This window comes from Phymastichus coffea, unplaced genomic scaffold (genome assembly GCF_024137745.1).
Source record: "Phymastichus coffea isolate CEN01 unplaced genomic scaffold, Cenicafe_Pcof_1.1 PCOF00008, whole genome shotgun sequence".
In the NCBI taxonomy this organism is placed as follows: Eukaryota; Metazoa; Arthropoda; class Insecta; order Hymenoptera; family Eulophidae; genus Phymastichus; species Phymastichus coffea.
In genome coordinates, this window is record NW_026706819.1 from 6,807,861 (window position 1) to 6,832,751 (window position 24,891).

At 37.8% G+C, this 24,891-nt stretch overlaps 1 protein-coding gene and 1 long non-coding RNA gene across 2 annotated transcripts in view; one reads left to right on the forward strand and one right to left on the reverse strand.

Moving 5' to 3' along the window:
- Positions 1 to 15,256, forward strand: part of LOC131669968 (uncharacterized) — a 48,833-nt gene extending 33,577 nt beyond the window's left edge. Inside the window, exon 3 of the long non-coding RNA XR_009302413.1 lies at positions 14,761 to 15,256. This is a non-coding gene — a long non-coding RNA (uncharacterized LOC131669968). The remainder of the gene's footprint in view (positions 1 to 14,760) is intronic.
- Positions 15,257 to 21,755: 6,499 nt separating this feature from the next.
- On the reverse strand, positions 21,756 to 22,520 carry LOC131670424 (uncharacterized). The gene has a single exon (XM_058946020.1). It carries the CDS (start codon positions 22,518 to 22,520, stop codon positions 21,756 to 21,758), a length of 765 nt encoding a protein of 254 aa, XP_058802003.1.
- Positions 22,521 to 24,891: the final 2,371 nt, after the last annotated feature.

Below are 24,891 nucleotides of genomic sequence, written 5' to 3' on the forward strand. Positions count from 1 at the left end.
TCCTTCAACTTTTACCTTACTCCCTGTTTTCTTGTATATTTCTTCTATTCTTTTCCTAATTTTTCTATTTATCCCTTTCTCTTTCATTGTTTCCCATATTTTCTTCCTCTTTATTTTATCAAAAGCGGCCTTCATGTCTGCAAAGAATACGAACAGTTTTCCTCCTTTTTCCCTAAATTTCCTCTTTTCTTTCTAAATCCCATCTGCGGATCACTTAGCGTTTCTTTAGCTTCTAGTTCTCTTTGCAGCTTTTTTCTCAGTATTTCCGCATATATTTTATATCCCGTATCCATCAGCGTTATTCCTCTATAGTTTCCTACTTCTTCTTTCCTCCCTTTCTTATATATTGGTATTATTATTCCCTTCCTCCATTCTTCCGGATATCCTTCTCCATTCCATATTCCATTTAAGCATTTTGTCATATCTTTTATCAAGCCTTCCGTGCCTTCCACCCACGCTTCATTTGCTATACCATCTTCTCCTGTCGCTTTTTTCTTTTTCATTTTTCTTATTACCGCTTTTACTTCTCTTTTTTTGATTTTTTCACCTTCCTCTCCTTCGCTGTCTTCGGTTTCTTCCCCTTTACTTTCTTCCTGTTCTTTCTCTCCCAATTGTTCCTTGAAGTGCTTTATCCATTCTTCTTTTCCTATATTTTCGTCTAATCCAATTCTTTTCTTCCTATTGCTATTCACTTTCTCCCAGAATTTTCTTCTCGTCTTATCTGTTCTTATTTCTTCTGCCACTCTTTTCCCTTCATCTTCTTTTGCTTTTCTTATTTCCTCTCTGTATTCTCTCGTTGCTTCTAAGTATTTGCCTCTGTCTCCTTCCCCTTTTCTTACCTTATTTAACTCTGCTATCACCCTATCCCTTTTTGCCTTACATTCTTTTCTCCACCAGCTTTTTTTTGATCCTATTTTTTTCCTTATCTTCTTTTTTACAACTGCGTTCTTCACTCTATTTTTTATATCTTTCCATTTATCTGTTCCCTCTATTGCGTCTATCCATCTCTCATACTCCCTTATACCTTTTTCACTCCAGTCGTCTATCATTCTTTTTTCCTCTTCTTTTCTTTCTTCCGCTATTTTTTCTCCCAGTTCCACCTCTATTGGTAAGTGGTCCGACTTTACCCTCTCCTTTATTTGAACCTTTTTTATCGCCTCATCACCTTCCTCGTTACCTACTACATAGTCTATCGTTGACATTCCTCTCGCTCCTGTATATGTTATTTCTCCCTCTTCATCTCCTTCTTTTCTCCCATTCGTTATCACTAAGCCTATTTCTCCTAGCCATTTTATCATTTCTTCTCCCTCTGCGTTTAACACTTTATCCTTGACCTTAATTTCTTCTAGGTTTTCTTCTGTCTCCCATTCCCTTCCTTCGTTTCCTGTTCTTGCGTTGAAGTGTCCTCCTATAATTATTGTTTTTCCTCTGTTCTCCTCTATCTCTTCACTTAGGTATTCATAGTTTTCCTTCTTCTCATGTTGCATATACACCGATGCTATCATGTATTCCCTCCCTCCGATCTTTATTTCTCCTACTATTACCTCACTTCTCCTTTCTTTCTTCCATTGAACCTTATTCATCCCTTTCCTCTCTCTTATCGCCATTATTCCTCCCTCTATTTCTCTCCCCCTTCTTCCTTCTCTTCTTGAGTCTCTCCACTCTATGCTGTACCCTTTCAGTTGTTTGACCACACCAGTTCTTGCCCCTTGCCTCTTCACCCAGGTTTCCGTTAGCCCTATTATGTCGAATTTCCTAACATATTCCCAGTCGTCTTCCTCCATGCTCCTCACCCCCGCCACGTTCCAGAATAGTATTTTTACTGCCTTTCTTCCCTCTCTCTCCCTTCTCTTCTCTCTCTCTCCTTTATCCCTATTGCTCTCTCCGCTGTTCCTCCTATTCTTCTCAGATTCACTATCTCTCCTTTCATTTCTAGTACCTCCCTTAACCAGACCTCTGCCTCTCCCTTCTTTTCCCATCTTAACTCACCCTCTAAGTCTGTTACTACTATATTGTTTAGGCCTTTCTTATCCAACCTTCGACCTTTATCTCTTAATTTTTCTGTTGTCACAAATCTTTCCATCCTATCCCGTACGCCTTAATTCGACTCTCTATAACTACCCGTGATCCCACCTTTATTCCCTGTCTTACCTTTTCTGTCTCTGCCTTTACTTCTTACCGCCCCTCCTCTCTGCCTGCCTTTCCCGCTTTCTGCTTTTCTCTCTTAACCTCAACTTTTATTTTTTTTCTTTATTCCTTTCCTTCTGCTTTTTCCTGCTCCTCTCCAGGCCTCTCTCTCTCTCTCTCTTCTCCACTCCTCCTCCACCTCCACGCTCTTTTCACCTCTATTTCTCTCCTCAAACACTTTTCCTCTTTGACTTTCTCACCAAAACTCGCGCTCACATCCAAGACACGTCTACACTCCCCTCGAGTGAAATCTAACCGTCTTAAGAATCTATATTATGGCTATTCGTATTTAAAAAATTTCGACAGGGCATATTTTTACAGCTTAAGATATGTTCTTTCTAACAGTTTAATCAAAATTTTTCTACAAATTTATTAACTATGAGAAAATTCAATTTGAACAAAAAAAAAGTGATTTATTTACACTTTTTTTTCAAATCGACTTTGTAATGTGTTTTTCCTTTAGAGTCAACCTGGAGTTTGATTAATCCATGGCATATAAAAGTTCAAACTTTAAAAAATCATCATTAAGAAATTGATTTTTCCTTGTTTTCACAATGGCGTCAAGGATAAAAATTTTTCTATAAACAAATGAATTTTTTTTTTTGAAAAATATGAACTTTTCGAAAAATAACCAAGAATAAAAAGTTTTTTTAAATTGCTGAAAGAATGCATTAGAATTTTTACAAAAAGTTTGGATTAATTTTTTCATTTTGCAAATTACAACACTTATATTTTGTAAATTATATTTGCAAAATTTTTAAATTTCTTGAAATGTTGCGGAAAAAATTATACATATTTTTTGGACAATTCTAAGAATTTGTTATTCTTTGCAACTTTCTTAAAAAGATCATTGTTTTTGAGAAAAAAAATTCTAAAGTACAGTGATTTAATAAATTCCACATTGACCATCTATCTGCCGCCAACAAAATTTACGTTGCCCAACTATTATCTACGTGTAAGACGACGAATGTATATAGTCTCTTTCATTTGTATTTAGTGTTTTGTTATTTTATATATATTTTTTAAAATTTATTTTATATATTTGTTTGAATTTTTTTAATATTTTTGAATATATTCAAGAATCTTCAAAGTATAATTGAAAATAACATTATATGTAGTAATATTTGTTGCAATCGATGTAGAATCTAGTACTTCTCAAAGGACACGCTTCACTATTACATGATGTTCTCTGTCTTAATTCCTGATAATAATATTGAAAACCACTTGATTTCGCATATGACAAAAATTTTGTGCTGGTCTCTTTGCCCATATCTATCGTTTTGTGGCCTTTCGGGCAAGTCGCGATTCTTTAGGCCTGATTATAATTGCTCATCGGGAAATATAAGTAATATAAGTATAAGGATAACCAATTGAGTTTCCGTTGTGCGCACGAATAGCTTTTTCGCACTGCCGCGGGACTTCTCAAATGACTTAAAAAGAGGAATGTGTTTGGATTTTATTTATTGAGCTCGTTCGTTCAAACGGTCAAAGAAGCTCGGCGGAGCACCAATATCCTAGCTGCCTCCATTCTGGTCGAAAAGAAAATACTTCAGAATTCTTGCGTGGTTTCTCTCGTTTGGTAATTAGGTAAATTAGTCACTAGCGGTGATAGTCACATCAAGCAATTCGGAAAGCCAGAGTAATAGTGCACGTCCAAATTTGCTCGCACTTATACGATATACAGGGTGAGTCATTTTAATTTCCCCAGTCTAATAACTTTTGAAACAAGCAAATTACGCAAAAATGTTTCAGACCAAAGTTGTAGGGGTTCAAGGGGGACATCTAGGGGTGACTTTGAAATTGACCTTGAGCTTGACCTTGACGGTTTTCTCAAGGTCATTTCTATTTTTTTAATGGAAACCCCTATTTCTGATCTCAGGATCAGAAAGAGCGGGAAATTTTACGTTCAAGTATCTATTTAGTTTTTTTTTCATAAGAACATAAACAATATTTCAGTTTTTACTTAAGAAATTGAAGCCGCTTTCAAACATCAAAAGGTTTAACGAGCATCGAAGACCTTTGTCGTACTTCTATTCTCAATGTGAAGCAAAGGTCAAATTCTTGAAAATTCTCTTATTTTTGTTACATTTCGAGGCGAAGCTTTTATCGCATATGACCGTTGTTAAATAAACTTCCAAAGAATAAGGGACTGGCCATGTACTAACGATGCTGATGTTTAAGATCATAAACTTCCTATCTTTAGCACTACCCAGGAACAACGACGTGGACGTAATAGGATTATGTTCCCTCTGGGGTGCTTTATTAACGTGAGTCCTCTTGCCTCTCATGATTCGGGGTGCTTTATTAACGTGAATCCCCTTGCCTCTCACGATTTGGGGTGCTTTATTAATGTGAGTCCCCTTGCCTCTCACAATTCGTGATGAAACTAGAATAAACTTATTTCCTATCGGTTTTGCTCGAAATTATTACCATTTACGTCGATGCATTGCCTGAGCCTCTGTTCGAAGCTTTCAATAGTGCGCAGTAAGATATCTCTAGAGATTTGTCTACATGCAACTCTAATCCTTTCTATCATATTCTCCCTTGTTGTGGGCGCTTCGGCGAACACAGTATTTTTTAAGTATCCCCAATGGAAGAAATCTGGGGAAGTTAAGTCCGGTGATCGTGCAGGCCAAGCAACTGGACCACCTCTTCCAATCCACCTTTGTTGGAAATTTCTATTTAAAAACTCTCGTACAATTAAAGCGAAATGCGGTCCTGCACCATCCAGTTGTATCCACATTCGACGTCTAGTCTCAAGATCTACGTCTTCAAGTAAAAGTGGGAGATGATCCCTTAAAAGTTCTAAAATAGCATTGCCGTTGACGTTTTCTTCAAAAAAGAATGGCCCGATGAGATGACCATTAACCACACCATACATTTACACTCCAACGATGTTGATTATCGACTGGTCTGTACCAGTGAGGATTCTGATCAGACCAATAATGACTGTTGTGACGATTCAATTGGCCAGTACTATGAAACGTAGCTTCATCAGGAAAAAGGACATAATTAAAAAAATTCGGATCCTGCAAAATCATCTGTAGAGCCCACCGACAGAAATTTACTCTGTTTCTCATATCATTAGCGTTTAATGCTTGCGTTAAGGTAATATGATACGGATGATATCTATTACTTCTTAAAATTCTAATAACGGTTCTCTGAGGTATTCCTGTTTCTCTCTCTATTTGTCGGCTGCTGATATGAGGATTTAGGTGAACCAATCCTAAGACAACCAAAACCCTAGCATCTCTATCATCATACTCATGTCTTGGTCGACTTCTTCATAGATGCCCTTGTCGAGCTCTTTCTTCAAGACGATGAATGGTACGGTGATCAGGATGGCGCCTTTGTGGGTATCGAATTCGATACAACCTTGACGCTTCACGGTAATTACCTCTACATTCTCCTAAAATCCAAATCATATCAACTATCTCTGTTGGGGTAAAATCAGCCATATTTAAAAGATTTTTTCAAAAAACCTCAATACAAATCAACAAAGGCAAAGATCATAGAAAGATGATACAAATTAAATATTACTGAAAACAGAGGCAATATTGTCCAAATTAGATTTCATATGATCGATGGCAATAAGAAAGGTCTCTTATTCAAATATGAAGAAATAATGATAGTGATACAATGAACACAAGCATGGTTAAAACAAAAGTAATATTTAAAGCTTTTTCAAAATTGAAATCACGACTGAACGTATTGCGATTACTTTCTAAACGACTTCCAAATGTAATAGATTCTTCATTGAACATGAAATTTATCCTTATGTATTTAACTTTTACTCTTATTTCTTTGCAGAACATCAGATTGATACTGAAATAGTTTCATTAATTTAATAGACTTGTAATAGCAAATTATTAGCAACAACTTCCAATATTTGAAATTTATTAATAATAATCATACAGTCCGGTGAAAAATAAAAAAGGATAGGGAACGGAAACAAGAATAGTCCCGTAAAATTTAAAAAAATTAAATTTAAAAAATTTTTAAATTTAAAAAATTTAAATCTTGTAAAATTTCCTGCTCTTTCCGATTCCGAGGTCAGAAATAAGGGTTCCCAATAAAAAAATAGACTTGACCTTGAGAAAGCCGTCAAGGTCAAGCTCAAGGTCAATTTCAAAGTCACCCCTAGACGTCCCCCTTGAACTCCAACAACTTTGGTCTGAAACATTTTTGCGTAATTTGCTTGTTTCAAAAGTTATTAGACTGGGGAAATTAAAATGACTCACCCTGTATACGTTTAACATATATAGATATATATATGTTAAATATATATATATATATTTATACATATTTTTTGTATATATAAATTTATATACGTTTATATTGTGACGGTAAACGTCTTATTAGCGCTGACAGCCCAACCATGCGGCTGCCTGCGGAGGCAGCACCTATCGGTTGGGGAAAGATGTGACGAGGGAATTCGGCACTAGACGAGACGGAACGCGCGCGTATGAAAATGAACCATTTGAAGATTAGAACCCGCACACTCAGCTGCTGCTAGTAACAATTAGAGTTTTTCCCGAGTTTTCTTGGAGTGCTAAGACGAGTCGAGGATTAGCTATCGATATCTCCAGCCGTAGTTAAGAAGAATGAGAGTTTCCGAGTGCTGAAGCGAACCAGCTGAAAAACCTCCTGAACCGAGAACTGTGCTTTTGTCGTCGCTAGGGTAGCGAGTGTGTGTGTGAGTGAGTGTGAGTGGAGGTTTCGCCATTGAGGGCGAAACCAAGAACAGCCCGTTCCTGTCAAAGACTGACGCTACCTGACTTGTCTCCTTTTTCCGTTGCGAGAAGTGCGCTCGATAATAAGGTAAGCTGGCCAGCTTAATTTCGCGATTGCCATATAATTGCCGATAACTAATCTCTCGTACTCCATAAGAAGCGTGCATGTATTAACCCGGCGAGTACATTGTAGAAATAAGAGGTAATAAACGATCTCGCATGTGATCTTGACTGTAATTTCGATGTTATTATTTCACAACAGTAGAAAGTTGGTTGACTGACACCCGTTCCCTCCTGCTCTCCAGTTTTCGAATTTAAACGTGTAGATAATCCCGCGCGCTCTTCGACGTAATCGCGCGCATAATTACATAAACGGATATCAACCCCGTTACAATACAGGGTGTCCCATTTTAAAGGAACCACCCCGAAATTTTCAACGGTTGGCGTTGTACATAAAAATTGTTCAGACAACAGTTGTTTGGGACAATGGGGGCAAACTTTCTGTGAAATCCGATTTGACCTTGAGATTCATTTAAAGGTCATTTGAAGGTCAAAGTCATTTTTTGAATAGGAACCCATATTTTTGATCCCGGATTCGGAAAGAGCGGAGAATTCTACGTTCCTATAACGTATTATATGTGGGGTGCGATTAACCCCCCTCCCTCGCCTAAGGTCATGTAGGGGTCAAATTTATGATATTTTTGATCTATGCACAGGGATGATCGGGCAAGAGTGAGGTTAATTGTAATAACCCAATAACTCCAATACCCAATAACTCGATAACCCCAATAACCCCAATAACCCAATAACCAAGAGATATTTTGTATAAGGACCCCCATTTTTTATCCCGGATTCGAAAAGAGCGGGAAATTCTACGTTTAAATAAAGTATTATGTTGGGAGAGCGGTTCACCCCCCCCCCCCACCGGGGCAAGGGTAAGGTTAATAAGGTATTGATTACCCAGCCAGTGAAAGCAAGGTATTGATTACCCAGCCAATGAAGGCAAGGTATTGATTACCCAGCCAATGAAGGCAAGGTGGGAATGCTCAGCCGATCAAGACAAGACGTTGACTACAGATAGAGTTATGGTCAAGATTGTAACACAAACATTTATCTCATAAGATGTTCAAAAATACCCCTGTTCAAATTTATGCAGTGTTGAATTCTACATTCAAAATTTTCAAGTGTCTACATCAAAACGTGACGCGGAATAGCTCTGCAAGCTTATTGTTGGTTGCTGTGCATAAACAACATTTTTCAAATAGCCACATAAAAAGAAATCTGGACTTGTCAGATCTGGTGATCTTGGACACCACTCAGTAATGTCACTACCAATGCCTATTTATCGTCTTCGGTATCGTTGGTTCAAGAAGTGACGAACCATTAGTGAGGGATGACACGGTGCACCATCCTGTTGAAGTCATAATCGTTTTCTGGTTTCGAAGTCCACATCTTCCAATAATTCTGGTAATTCATTCTGCAGGAAATCAAGATATGCGGCGCCGTTGACATTCCCATCGAAAAAATAAGGTCCTATCAGATAACCATTTATTATACCGCACCAAACTACGAGGCTCCATCTATGCTGATTATCAACATGACGTACCCAATGAGGGTTCTGGAGAGACCAATAATGACTATTATAGCGATTGAGTTGCCTATTACCATGAAATGTAGCTTCGTCCGAAAACATGACGTATCTGAAAAATTCAGGATCTTCACGAATCCTTGCTTGTGCCCAATTGCAGAATTCGAGTCTGCGGCGATCATCTGGCATCAAAGCTTGAGTTTAAGTTATGTGATAAGGATGAAATCTGTACAGCCGCAAAAATCTAGCGGCTGTTGATCTTGGGATTCCAGTACGTCTCTGAATTTCACGCAACGAGATAATGATGATTCAAATCAACCATTGCTAAAACGACGAGAATTCGTGGATCATCGTTGTTCGGCATCATAATGCGACGACGATTTCTGCGTATTCGGGGTCGACGTCTCTCTCTTTGCTCGATGATTCGGAGTTTTAACGTGGTTCGGGTAGTGAAGCGTCCCTGGGTAATTTTGGCGGTAATACCTTGCCGCAGCACGATATCGGCCTTGACATGCCCCGAGAGACAACAGGATATCAACAATTTCGTTTCTCGAATAATCCGGCATATTCCCTCCTTTTAAGTCGACTAAGAAAATTACACTTGAGCTATCCTGAGAAGGACTGTTCGCGAATCACTATTGTCATAAACAATACTAAAAAAGTGTTATTAAACAATTTAGTTGAAACTTTGTAGGCTTATCCGGAATCACACCAGAAAGAAGAATGGAAATAACATATTATCCCACAAAATGGAAAATGACACTTCTCATGAAGGCTTTGAATACATGAAGTCGACTTTGAAAATTAACCTGAAGTTTAAGCTCAAGGTCACTGTTGTTTGACACTGCAATTTTTTTGGGATATTGGGGTTATCGGGTTATTGGATTATTGGGTTATTTGGGTTATCGAGTTATTGGGTTATTACAATTAACCTTACTCTTGCCCGATCATCCCTGTGCATAGATCAAGAAAATTATAAATTTGACCCCTACATGACCTTAGGCGGGGGGGGGGGGGGGGGTAACCGCACCCCACATATAATAGGTTATAGGAATGTAGAATTTTCCGCTCTTTCCGAATCCGGGATCAAAAATATGGGTTCCTATTCAAAAAATGACTTTGACCTTCAAATGACCTTAAAATGAATCTCAAGGTTTAATCGGATTTCACAGAAAGTTTGCCCCCATTGTCCCAAACAACTGTTGTCTGAACAATTTTTTTGTACAACGCCAACCATCGAAAATTTCGGGGTGGTTCCTTTAAAATGGGACACCCTGTATATATAATTGTATATACGTTTTTCATACGCTTGCTTTATTTATATTTATACATAATCCTATTACTAAGTCTGTCAATACCAGCTTCCCAAGTCTTGTTAATCCTATAATAAAATCCATTTAAAAAATCGAATTTTATATTATTCGTCAAGACTAGACATATTATCAAAAATGAAAATCCCAATCGCGCGCCTACAATAACCTACCATTCAATAAACATCGAATTTGCCTTGCGCGCCCACACCGGACATATTTTCGTGAATAAATGTTCAAATCATGCGTCTATGATAAAACCTCATTAAAAATCGAAATTTAAATGGCATACCAAAATCAGACATACTTTCTAAAATGAATTTTTCAATTGTGCGCTTAGAATAAAACTTCATTAAAAAATCGAATTTGCCTTTCGCGCCAATACCACACATATTTTCGTAAATAAATTTTCAAATCATGCGCCTACGATAAAACTCTATTAAATAATCGAATTTCAAATTACGTATTAAAACCGGACATTTTATGACAAATGAATTTTTGAATCATGCGCCCAAAATAAAACTTCATTAAAAAATCGAAATTTTAATTACGCGCCAAGATCGGGCGTATTTTCTTAACCCATTAACGTCCAAAATGTCAAAATTTCTTGCACGTTTTCAAAGTGATTTTTTCCTATGTAATTGGCGTTGAAAAAATTCTTGAACCACATATTCTGATGTAAAATTGCATGCTCTTTCAGAATCCGTTGCCAGAATCATGATAAAACTCACAGGAAAAGATATATGCTCGATTGAAACATAAAAAACACCTAAATTTTCGAAAAAAAAAATTTTTTTCTCGAAATCTATGGACTTTAGAAAAAAATTCATAAGAACAAAAATGTCTTAGAATCACTCGAGAAACATCCTAAAATTTTTTCAGAATTTTTGGAGACATTTTTGAAAATTCCATTTCCCAAGTTTCCCGGAAAATCAAAAATTGTCTCAAAAAATTCTGAAAAAATTTGAGAATGTTCCTCGAGCGATTCTAAGGCATTTTTGTTTTTATGAATTTTTTTCTAAAGACCATAGATTTTGAGAAAAAAGTTGATGAAGATTGAAAAAAAAAAAATTCGTTTTTTCCGCCATTTTGTAAAGAAGCGATTGTTCAAGGTAAACAAAAAAATTTCCTGTTAAACTTCAAATCCCATGATAACCTTTGATCACGGTCGCAAGGTGATATCTTCACCGTAACACTTTGAAAAAAAATCCTAAAAATTTTTTTTTTCGAAAATTTAGGTGTTTTTTATGTTTCAATCGAACATATCTCTTTTCCTGTGAGTTTTATCATGATTCTGGCAACGGATTCTGAAAGAGCATGCAATTTTACATCAGAATATGTGGTTCAAGAATTTTTTCAACGCCAATTACATAGGAAAAAATCACTTTGAAAACGTGCAAGAAATTTTGACATTTTGGACGTTAATGGGTTAATTGAAAATTAAAATCGTGCACCTACAATAAAATTTTATTAAACAAATGGTACTTTAAATTGCGCGCCAAGACCAGACATATTTTCTCAATTGAATTTTCCAATTGTGCGCTTAGAATAAAACTTCATTAAAAAATCGAAATTTCAATTACGCGCTAAGACCGGATGTATTGTATCTGATCTTGATCTTTGTGTGTGTACATCACAGTTTTAATTTCAATTTGTCCTGATGAAATTCGGAATAGTGGTTTATTATGATATGATCGCAACAAAATATAAGTACTTTAAACCGATGTATAAATAAAATAATATTTTCGATAATATCCGGAAATTCACCGGGGTTAAAGTAGATCCATCGGTTAGTGAGCGCGATCGAACAAGATTCTAACATTTTGGACCGAATTTTATGACATGTTGAATCAGCCCATGAGTGGGCTCATAACAGTTCGTTAGCGGTGCAAGGAGGTACGTATTATGACATTATTATAAGAATTTTTGCTCGTACAATCAAACTGGAAAAAAATGATATTTTTTAAAAGCTCTAAAATAGTTTATCAATACAATAATAGCATATCTTTCGCGACAAAGTACAAGTTTTATTCAATAGAATTTAATAATAAAAATTAAAATAATATAGAAATGAAAACAAAAAATTATCCACATAATCGAGCACATCTGTTGATTATTAGTAGAAACATGAAAAATAAGTTTTATCAAAATTTGAAAATAATATATCGATAATTATGAAGGGGAAAAGTTATACACGATTTATTCTTTCCGTTAAAAAAAATTTTTCACAATATTCACATATTTTTATCATAATTTAGACCGTTCATCACATCGTCATGCCGTCAATATATCAACTGAAGTTATTCGCGATCAAATTATGGGGCCATTCCGTCTGCCGAGAAAATTGAATGCTGAAGTGTACCTTGACTTTATATAATGTGATCTATGAGGTTTCTAAGATGAAGTTTTGGCACCAGAAGAGCAGGAAAATATTATATTATGCATGACAGAGCTCCAGTAAAGTTCACTCAATTTGCACGCAATCACCACGATGAAGTTTTTTTTTACTCTAAGTTTACGTATAATCTCTAATGTATTAATAATAATAATATTAAAATCTTCCAACACGATCTTATCGATTTGAACACATTGAATGGGAGAAATCCGCCCTCATATGTCCGCCCTCAAAAATGAATTTTGCAATTAATCTCAAGTCTTAATTAATATTTTACAATAAAATAAATTTCATTTCACTTGTTATGTAAATTCAGAACTAGTGCAAGCAGTTCCGATTATAAGAAATGCAACCTTCATTTTTTTATTGACAATTCTACCGTTTTTGTACATATAGTATTTTTGTGAAAAAAAAATTTTAAATGAGACCAAAAGAAAACTGGAAAAAATATTAAATAATAATAAAGTTGATCCATTTGAGATGACTTTTCAAAATATCCTGAAAATGAAGAAACCACCCCAATAAAATTTTTTTTAATATTCTACAGGTTTAAAATGTTAACTTACTAAGATGTCTGTTGTGTATTACTTCTAATGTATAAATAAAACTAATGCATCGAGCTTCGACCATGAGACTTGCAACCTCTATTTTTTCCATCGAAATTTCTCTCTTTGTGCCTGTTTTCATGAAAAAAAAATCAAATCAAAATATTAGAAAAAATATATTCGTTGATTGAATACTAAAATATGGTTAACCTATTCGAGCTTATCTTTCAAACTCCCCCAAAAAAACAAAATCAACCCCGAAAAAAATTTTCAATATTCTACAGATTTTAATTGATATTTTACTGTAGATTGCACTGCGCATTACTTCTAGTGTTAAAATACAAGTAAAACATGTAAATCCGATCACGAGGGTGGTATCTCTTATTTTTTAATTGAAAACTAGTCTTTTTTTGTACTTATTGATATGAAAAAAATGCATTAGTCCAAAGAATTAAGCGATATTGTATATAGAAGAGTTAAATGATAGAGATAAATTATTAATTCAGGTAGGAAAACTAATTTTGATGATAATAAAAATAATAAGCGAAAAAATTATAGTAATAATATTTTCGATTAAGTGTAATACCTTCGTTATTTTAACTGCTACAATTAATTTACTATTTTGGACGTCCAGATCTTCTAGCTAGAAATGTTTCCTGATGAGTAGCCTATGTTTCCTAATGAGTAGCCATTTTGGCCGTTACTTTAATTTTGTTTTGTTGTTAAACGATAAATTTGAATTATCTGTCACTTCACTTGATTGGCTATTAATATCTTAGTTTTCCGAGTAGAACGCAATGTAAGCACACCAGCTGTTTTCAAAGATCAAAGATTGACTGAAATATATAAACATAAGTTTGATTTCAATAACGTCTAAGTTATTGAATGCTAGCCATAGAGACCAAAGCGCCTATTTTTCGGAATTCTAGACATTTATAGCGAAAAAATAACATAAATAACTATGTACAGAACTATGTAAGCAAACATGAGTGAGATGAATGATTAACATTTACATTGTTGAATTGGCAAGCTTATATCCTATGTGACGTTCTACCGACTAGTTTTGCATAAGATTGTCTTCTTTACTATACCTACCTTATTCCTTCTAGATACATATTTCAAAAATTTGTTTGGCATAAATACCAGTACAAACTGAGGTACATTTCAATATTCTCGTTTAATATGTATAAAGCTTACCGATTCTTATGATGATTCTTATTAGAAATGACGCACAAAAATTGTTTTCATAAGAATGTAACTTTTGCGTAATATTTGCGGTAAAAAGTAGCCAAATGTGTTTAATAAATATAAATTAATATGTTTATTTGACCATTCTAGCTTTGAGAAGGATGATGTAAAAATGTCATCAAAACGTTGGCGAAATTAATACTAAAGATTGGCTCAGAAGGATCCAAAAAGGAAAGACTTGGTCGATCACTTAAAAAACTTCTTTACCTAAACATTGTAGTGAGTCTCTTGGAATAGAGAAATAAATATTATGAACTCCTTTTTCTCAAACTCACCTTCATAGTTACATCTGACAGGAGTGTCCAGTGGCTTAATCAAAATCTAAAAAATAATTCAACTCCTATTCTATTATAAATATAATTTATCGGACCATGTCATATGATAATATTATACATACATTATGAAAAAAGAAATTTCCATTTTTTATCAGAATGGTTATTATCCACTTTGAATCCAACTAAATCTTTACTCGGAGGTAAACTTTGACGTAACAAATAGTTATGGTTTTATAAATGTATTCTAACGAAAATGTGGAATCCTCTTTAAATCTAACGAGGGATTTTTGATATCTCCAAAACATTAACCAATTTTATGAATAAAGACGGATTCATGTGTAGGATATGGATTTTTTTTCAACTGGACTCCATTGCTTTCCTATATGAACATGTTTTTTTTTCTTTATTCGTTTTATAAAAACAACTTTGCAATCAATAGCATTTTTGTAAATATTATAGTATTTATTTTAATTTTACAGATTCAACGTAATAGATAAAGGATGCATACCAGCAATTGAAAAATACTTGACAAAGAAATCGTAAACAACTGGAATAAAATATACAAAGTAAAGAGTTACTTGATGACACTAACCCGTAGATCCGAACTTGTGAGTTTTTTTATATGCATACCGCAAGCTCCTATCTACCGGTACATGTAGTCAGGCCGGCATTAATTGATTCTCAATATTAATAACCTCAAATTTATATGGATTTTCATGCCTGCGTAAGATAAATTAACATCTCAATTTTTTACCTTTTAAGAAATGGTATTCATTAAATAACAAGTGAAATAATTAACTAATTTAAAAGTACTAGAGTTTTACTAATAAATAGATTTAATAAACCGATCAGATAGTCAAAATGTCCTCTTTTGTCTTTCTGCAAATTTATAACAAACATGACAAAATTTATTCTCATGATTTTGTTAGTCACTTAGTCACGGACTTGGCAAGTGTTTCATCACGTTTTTTGTAAAGTTAGCAATTGCAAATAAAATCTGTTTCAAACGAAATATTATCTACTCGAAAATATGAGTTTTAATTTCTCAATGTTAAACAAAAATAAAATCACATTAATTTAATTGCCTGTATAAAACTGATTTTATAATCTTCTCTAGTTTACTATTAAAGATAAATGATTATTTTTATGTTTTCTAACAGATCAATTTGTTTCAATCAGTAGTTATATTAATAAATATAGTAGCCTATAAATAAATAGTTCTATTATGGTACTTCAAAAAGCATGTACATATTAATGAGATTTCGATACCTCATTGCCTGGTTTTTACTTTTCATAAATGGTGTGTGCAATCATATATGGAGCATATTTTCGAACTGTTTATTTTATGATAAATTCACAATTATGTATCATATTATTATTATTCATGTATTTATATCTATAGTAATAAAATCGGTGCAACGAGTTTTGGTCGTATGAACGTATTAGTAACCATGGCTCATATTATACCGAAATCGTTCAGTATAAACAAACTGTAATATTTATAGTTTATTGTACATATACAATAAACTATAAATCTTTTTTCGTAATTGTAGACTTGCTGTATTATGTCAAATATTGAAGAAAGGAAAAGAAAAATATTCTGTTAGAAGAAATAGTAAAAGAATAACAAATAGTTGATTTTTGAAAATATTTAAATTATTGCGAATTGTTATTATAGTAATAAATAGCAATGTTTAAAAATTATAATCTAAAACTTAAAAATAACTATCTATATAAAATATTATGAATGAATTATAAGCTTCATGAAATCTTAAAGAACACAATTACTTAGACAAAAGCAAACAAATATCAGAACATCGTATGAAATAACAAAAAATGTTTAATAGAGAAAAAATAGCAGTAATGCCTGGGTGAGGTAGTAGGTTGTATAGTAAGGAATTAAGATTCGGTATTGAGAAGTCGACTGTACAACTTGCTAACTTTCTCGGTTATTAATGCTCTCCTTCGTTGGATAATCTGATTTCAAACACTAATTGATCTACAGTCTAATTTTAATATAGCATAAGCTGTATATTCCCCAGAAAGGTACGTATTAATCATTATTCAAATTTAATAAATTTTATCATAATCATAGCCTATCACAAATACATATATACATATATATATATATATATAGTCTATGATAAATGTTATCATAATTTTGTCTTTTTTCATTTAAAAATGAACCTATTGTAATTTAAATTACATAGATATATAAAAACGGTGGTCTATATCGAAAATGACATACACATATTCTTATGTATCTTGACACATTAAATTCAAATTTGCAATCAGTTTAGCCTCAGTAACGATGTAAACAAATGTGCCAAGCAAATGTAAACAGATGTGTTAAAAAATTTCTACTGTGTTGAGGGTTGCTGAATCTGAATTTGGAGTCTGTTTGATTTTATCGTGTATTTTTAGTCAAGGGCATTCCCATAAGGAAAACTCTTGATATTTTAAGTAATAAAATAATTTATGGTTGAATCAAATGATTTTATTCAAGTATTTCATTCGTTTTTATTATCTTAAAATAATGATGAAAAAATGTTATAAATTGTTGCTGTTGTTATTAAGAAAAATTGATGTTATTATGAAAATTGAGGTGTGAAATTTCTTGAAATACAATAAATACAATATAATTGAAATACAACTTTAAATTCGGGTAACGCTGGTATAAGGAAAATCTTTCGTTATCTCTTATGGGTCGTTAAAACCACGTTTTGATTAGCGTTACGCTTTATAAAGAATACCGATGATACTGGATTATGATCAAGCAATCGCATGATATGTTTATGCGTGCGAACGAGTAAACTTCAAATAAATAAATTTTAAACAAAATGTCAGTGGAACAAAAAACACGTCCGTTAAAAGGAAGTGAGTTTTCTGTATCGTCTCTATCTCGACAAATCTTTTAACTCTCACGCCATCGAGCGGCATCGATGGTACTCTCTCCTCTCTCTCACTCTCTCTCTCTCTCTCTTCGTTTTTAACTTACAAGGGAACATTCCCAACCGTCCACCTTCAATTTTATTGCCATTGACATTTTGAATTGACAAAAACGGTCATTTTTTGGTAAAAACTCGTTTGCACGCAATATACTTGGGGAATTCAAACTTTTAATAAGCTTCTTGTATAGCCCTTGGAAAGAGCTAAAAAATAGTCTACTTCCAATTTTTCTACGGGTTTTCCTTCCGGTATAGACAGAAGTGAAAGATGAATAAAAAAATCGAATTTTCAACGACGAATTATCATTAAAAACAATTAGAGAATGAACTAATTATATTTGCTATACATATCATATAAAAGGTCTTAAAAAGACCTTTCAAACGCGTCCCGGGTTGGTCTCTGTATCAATTTTTCACTGAGATATTAAATTTTAAAGTTTTAAGAAATCTCTCTTTGGGTGGGCAAAAGCAATTTACGGGCACTGTATGTATTAAGTTAACAAAACATGTTCTGAAGTGTGTTTTTTTTTTTTTTTTTGAAGAGAGTTGGAGAATGCTTTATGCACGTAACGGCCTTCCGGCTCGTCCTGTGTGGGAATCCCTAAGCATGGTATACCCACTAAACTCCCATCTCTCTATGTCCTGCCTGTATCCCCCGCGGGAACCGCCGCTAGGCATTACTTCGCGGGGGGGCTTCTGCTATATTAGCCTTGTCTTCTTCATTACCTTTCGGCTGTGTCGCTTTCTTCGATCTTCATCGTCTTCGGCTATGTTAGCCTCGTCTTCTTCTTACGGCATCGATTTACACGTCTTCTTCGGCATCGTCCGGTCATCTTCTTCTATCGGCATCATCCGGTCATCCTCTGGACAGACTCTACCTCGACACCTACGTTCCTCTGCATCGGGTGAGGGAGTCTGGGCTCAACCCAATGTCCTTTGCTCTCCCGCAAAGGCAGGGGAGCGCTTTGGATAGGCTGGCGCCTTGTTATCCTATGGACTTAGGTGACCTCAGAGCCTACGTTCCTCTGCATCGGATGGGGTAACCGCGCTCTACCAACTACTCTGTGGTAGTTTAGGAGCGCTTTTTAGTCCCATAGTCTGGCACCTCGCTCTATCTATGCATGATAGACCTGTCGCGTCTTCTCTCTTCCTCCTTTCTTACTTCGGTCAGCCGGTTTACCACTGACGTGGCAAAGGTCACTACCGTTTCCCATCCCTCTGGCGAGCCGAGCAGGCAAGCTCCGAGCCCTTCGGGACTCATTGGATCATTCCACTCCGTGCGGAAATGCATCTGCTCTTCGGCGAAGCGGGGACACACAAATAAGACATGTTTTACGTCCTCGTCATTGCCTGGACAGGATGGGCATTCGGCACTCGCATATACACCGATGTGTTGGAGATAAATGCGGAAGCAGCCATGACCGGTGAGCACCTGTGTTAGTTGGAAGGTGAGGTGTCCGTGGCGCCTGCCTGTCCACTTGTCAATGTTCGGGATGATGCGATGAGTCCAGCGACCTATCACTGCGTTGTCCCATTTTCTCTGCCATTCTCGCATTAAATTTTGCGTCCACCGTTTGCTGTGGACATGTCTATCAGCATTGTTCTCTTCGTTACGACCTCCTTCACGGTATATTTCTGCTCTGTCGCATGCTAGTAGGTCGATAGGCGCTATTCCAGCGATTACCGAGACTGCTATGTCTGATACAGTTCGGTATGCACGGGCAACTCGTAGCGCTGCTGCTCTGCAGGCTCTTCGACACGTCCCTCCGTAGCTTGCATTATTTCTTAGCGCATCCGCCCATATAGGAGCTCCGTAGAGAATTACCGAGCTTACGACCGACGATAGGAGGGTTCTGCGTGGTTGCTTTGGCCCCCGACGTTTGATATGATACCTGCCAACGCTCTAGCAACGTTAGTGGCTTTGACACCTGTTTTCGAGAGTGTTCCTCAAACGATAGCCGCGCATCTAGTATAACTCCCAGGTACCTCACCGTGTCAGTCGACTGTACTCGCTTATTTTCCACCGTGAATGTGGCGTACTTCCGAGCTTTCGTGCGGGAGATGAGCACCGCTTCTGTCTTTTCCGCAGCGAGACTGAGCCCATGCCCTTTTAGCCATCGAGACACCACCTCGATGGAGACGTTTCCTATATATTCTATCTCCTCAACGCTCTTTGCCGTGACCACTAGTGCTACATCATCGGCAAAAGCTATTATCTCTATTCCCCTTGGCAACTGCTGTCTTATTAGTCCGTCATATAGGACATTCCATAGCAAGGGGCCAAGCACCGATCCCTGCGGCACTCCTCCCGTGATGTTGTATGAGTGTGTGCCATCGTCGGTGTTATAGTGCAGGATTCGGTTGCTTAAGTAGCTCGATAGGGCTCTACGCAAATACAGCGGCACCTTCAGTCCTTTCATGGCTGTCATAATGATGTCCCATCTTGCCGAGTTAAGCGCATTTCGGATGTCTAATGCGATCACAGCGCACATGCGTCTTGCGCTCCGTCCTCCGCTAATGGCATCTTTGGCCAGGTCCACAACTCGATCAATAGCGCCTAAGGTTGAACGGCCTTTTCTGAAGCCGAACTGGTTTCCAGACAGGTCCCCTGCTTCGGCTATAGCTGCCTCCAATCTGGCATGGATTACTCTTTCCAGCAGTTTTCCTATAATGTCCAACATGCACAGTGGTCTGTAGGACGAAGGCTGCTCGGGAGGCTTATTTCCCTTGGGTAGCAGCACCAGTCTTTACAGCTTCCACGAGTTTGGAAAATGTCCTTCTCGCAGGCACGCACTAAATGTATCGCGAATTATTTCCGGGGCATTCAGTGCTGCCGTCTTGATGGCAATTCCCGGTATCCCATCCGGCCCTGGCGCTTTCCGGGTTCGAATTTTCTTTGCGGCTACTATCAGTTCTGCTTGGGTTACTTCTGTAAACTCGATTTCATCGTCTCTTTCCATTAGGCCTGTTTGTTCTGGTCTCTCCCGATGTCTTGGGAACAGATGTCGCACTACTCTGTCGAGGAATAATGGGCAAGATGGTGTTGCGCCACTCCTGGGCTTGATCTTGCGCATGACCGTTTTATACGGCCGGCCCCAGGGGTCCTTATCTACTTCCTCGCAGAAGTTTCGCCAGCACTGTCTCTTAGCTGCTTTGATGGTGACCTTGAGCGGTGATCTTAGCTCTTCAAATTTTTCGGTCAGAGCTCGGAAGTTGGGCTTGTTCCTTGCTCTTTGATGGCGCCCTCTGGCTGTAAGACATTTATGCCTCAGGCTTGCGATGTCTTCATTCCACCAGTAAACCGGTAATCTACCCCTTGCGTTGCTCTTGACAGCCATGGATGCATCACATGCAGTGTTGAGAGCTCGTGTGAGACCCTGCGCCTTTTCCTCCGCGGTTCCGGATACTGATATTCCTTCAAGGGAGTAGAGAAATGATTCTCTGTCGAAGGTATTTGGTGCCCATCTCCTCTTGTTTTCCGTTGTCCTGGTGGATACCGCTTTTTTGATCAACTGGAGCCGGTACGTTATGGCTTGATGGTCACTGCCCGTGTACCGATCGCTGACTCTCCAGTTGAGCTCCTCCGTCAATAGTTTGGCATCTATGAAGGTAACATCCACTATGGACGATTTCTCCGCCTTGGAATAGGTCGGGGTCGTTCCTCTATTGGCTACCTCGAGCTCCAATACTCCGAACGCCTCTAGAAGTGCATGCCCGCGAGCATTTGTTTTCGCGCTTCCCCAGTTTACGGCCCATGCATTAAAATCGCCTGCGATGACCACCGGTAGGCGTGATGTCATTGCGCTGGTAACAATGTCATCCAGGGATTTCTTAAACTCGCTTATCTCTTCGATAGGTGGGAGATAGCAACTATATATACGCATGCCAGCCACTTCTATCCACGTAAAGTTTGAGGTTGGATCGGTCATCCTTGCCGATACGTGTAGGTGTCCGCATACCCAGACAGCCGCCCTACCAGTCGTATCTTTCACCCAGTTCGGCTGATCGAGATCACGGTACTTTTCACTAACTATGACGATGTCGGCCTTTTCCTCCCTTACCAACTGGTGCAGCAGGTCCTGAGCCGCTGCACAGTGGTTGAGGTTGATTTGGAGGACTTTAGTCATTTTTAGCGTGAGATCCCTCCGTCTTTGCGTCCGTGCAGTCCGCTGCCTTATGCCCCTCCTTTCTGCACCTGAAACACTGCTTGGAGCGGTCTTCATCGCTTTTGCAGTCCTTTGCGATGTGACCATTCTCCAAGCACCGGTAGCATCTTTGTGTCGGTGTGTAAGGCTGAACTCTACAGTTCACCCATCCTATTCTCAGCTTCCCGTTTTCAAGTAGCTTTCTGGCCGCTGCTACCGGGAGCTGGATATATGCCGCTTGTGTGCCGTTGTATAGTCCTCTGATTTTTATGCTGCTACTTGCAGCTGCCTCTGGTCCGATAACTGCAGCTACAGCTTCTATCACTTCCTCAGGTGTGGTTGTCTCATCCATGTCTTTGATCCTGAGGGTTTCTTTATCGGTCATAAGTGGACTTCTGCTGACTCCTCAGGTGTGGCCAGGACCATCTCTTCTATGTTTGGGGACCCGGTTCCCGGTTTCCCCAGTTCGAGGGGTAGTTCTCCTGCTCTAGTACGCCGTATTCGGGTGACTCTTTCACCTATCTCCTTCATGTTGGGTGCTGCCTTGACCTTCCTCAAGATGTCGGCATACGAAGTCTCGCCCAGTGCTTTGATCTTAATAGCTTCTGGGCGAGGCTTCCTGCTCGTGGTCTTAGTGGTTTTACCCTCTTTACTGCCTTCTTTTTTATTGGTCTCTTTTCTCTTCTTTTCTTTCTTCTTGGCTTTGCCCTTTCTTCTTACCTCTTTCCATTCGGAGGCTTTTTTCTCGGCAATCTCCTTTCTTTCTTCACTCTCCCTTGTGAGCAGGGTTTTTTCCTGGTCGCTTTTGGCCTTCTTCATTGCTGGCGGGATCGTCGGCGATTGCGTTTCTAAATGTTCACGCTTTTTCGCTTTTTCTCTAAAGATGGGCGATGTTTGGGTCTCATCGTCCCTTACCGTCAGTTTTTCTGTACTTCTTTTGGCCCCCTGGTAGGAGAGCACGCGCAGCTTCGCGTACTCCTCTATCATACAGTCTGCCGTTCTGGCCATGGTCTTCAGTTCTGCGTGGAGGTTCTTCTTTTCTAGAATAAACTCCACCAGCTTTTTGACCTTTCTCTCCAGGCTCTTGAAGCATTTATCAGCTTCACTGCGGTATTTTTCATTTTGATTTGATTGATTATTCTTCATGTTGGTCCCACGAGTAGCTAGGGAAGTTGTCGTCGATCCCACGCAGAGCCCCGCGTGTGTGGGACAAGGCTAGATACGAGGGAGTTTCGCCAGGTGCTCCCAAGGCTCCATTTGGGACTCTCTGTTACCCCTGAGAGCCAACCAGGCTACATCGGCACGGGTCGTTTCACACCTTCAGCTTGGGGAGTCCGTTACCCTGGACGGGGACCCTTTAACAGGGTGCTATCATCCGGGCCAGATGAGCCTTGGTTGTTTAACGAGGTTGATACTCCTCCCCCTCCTCCTTCCCTGCTTCTTGAGTAGCAGGGTCCCGGGCTTGGGACCGGCGGTGGCGGAGTTGTTCTGAAGTGTGTGTGTGTGTGTGCGTGCGTGCGTGTGTGTGAGTGTGTATGTGTAGGGTGGGCCATTTTAAGTTGACCAGTAGGTTTTCTCGGAAACTATGACAGATAGCGAAATATTTTTCAGACAAAAGTTGCTCAATTTCGAGGGGGTCAAATTCTCATGACATTACCTTTGACCTTGGAGGTCATGTTCAAGGTCATTTGAAGGTCAACTTTGTTTTCTTACATGAGAACCCCTATTTTGACCCCGGATTCGGAAAGAGCGGAAAATTCTACCCAATTTTTTGTTTAGGCGTCATGTCTGCGGTCTATTTTGCCCTATTTATTCAAGGTCATAAATGAAGAAGGTAAGTGATTAAAGTATTTTAACATAACCTCCAAGATCAAAGGTACGGTCATAGGAATGTGGCCCCGTCGAAGTTGAGCAACTTTTGTCTAAAATATTTTTCGCTTAACATCACCCTTACCCGGTCATTCGGGAGGAAAAATTAAGAAAAAAAATAAATTGACCTTCACATGACCTTGAGTGGTGAATCGGACCCCACATTCGTTACATCATCTTAACGTAGAATTTCCCGCTCTTTCTGAATCCGGGATCAAAAATAGGAGTTCTCATTTAAGAAAACAAAGTTGACCTTCAAATGACCTTGAACGTGACCTCCAAGGTCAAATGTAAGATCATGAGAATTTGAGCCCCTCGAAATTGAGCAACTTCTGTCTGAAAAATATTTCGCTATTTCTCATAGTTTCCGAGGAAACCTACTGGTCCACTTAAAATGGCCCACCCTGTATATTTATTCGTGCCGCATATCATTGCGGTTAACGTGGTGAACGTCATTAAAATTCGGTTTGATTGCGGTTAACGAGGCAAACCAAGATTGAAATTCTATCATAACAGTTTCTTCCTATTCAGTAAAATAGGCCGACAGAATACGATAACATTCGTAATTTGAGTGAACAAAACAAGTTTTGCAGCTAGAACTACATGAATAGTAAAAAACGGGATTGTGGATATTCTAGTAAGACTGTAAGTAATCTCTAAAGCAATTTTCTGCGTAAAATTTGAATTCATCCTCAGAATTGAGCCATCACGTCACGCTTTCGAGATATCCTAACGTAAACATGCTAAAGCCTTTAGGCTAGATTTTTACCTATATTCAAAGTTAAGTGACATCGTGAACGAATTTCATTTTCATAAACGGACCATACACCATAAAATAATACTCCTACCCTTCGAAATCCACTTTACAGATTAGGAATACATTTTTATTCATTGAGACTATCGGAGATTCCCCGTGGGGTTAATCAATAACTACGCGAGTGAAGTTGATTAGGGGTATTCACGGGGTGAAGTTAATGAGGGAGTATTCAGGGGTATGCGAGTGGGGTAGATCAGTGGGTATGCAAGTAGGGTTAATCAGAGCATGAGGTTGATCAGTGGGTATGAGAGTGGGATTGATCTGGGAGTGAGGTTGATCATGGGGTATGCGAGTGTGGTTGATCAGAGGCTGAGGTTGATTAGGTTTTATGGGAGTGAGGCTAATCAGGGGTTTATCAGGAAGTTGATTGGAGGATATTAATCACTGAGTGTTTAGATGATATACCGGAACGCTTTAGATTTATCCGTATTATTTTTCACAAAATAGATCGTTTTTATAATTTTGTTATGATCCGTTTTTGAATTCGGATGGTAAAAATAGATACTCTAAATACAGTTTCACCCCTGTACAACGTAAGGCTCGTAACCCCCAATGAAAAAACCTGTATGGATACGTTTTCTTTTATATAGATTTTTTCAATTTTTTTTTGTCGAAAAATAGTCATAAATACCCAAGATATTGCTGTAACAGGGTTTTGGGGGTGGCTTTTGAGGGTGGTTTCCAGACTCCAAATTCCTTTTCTAGCACAACAATAGCGTAATCCTCTCATCAATTTTTAAGTGTCATAGCAAATGAAAAATCAGCGAAATTGGTGATTGGCAACTATTCATATAGCAATAGTAGGGTTTGGGGGTGGTTCACCCTCGAAAT

Coding starts and splice junctions, on each gene's coding strand:
- LOC131670424 (XM_058946020.1), bottom strand. CDS start 22,520: ATGAAGAATAATCAATCAAATCAAAATGAAAAATACCGCAGTGAAGCT.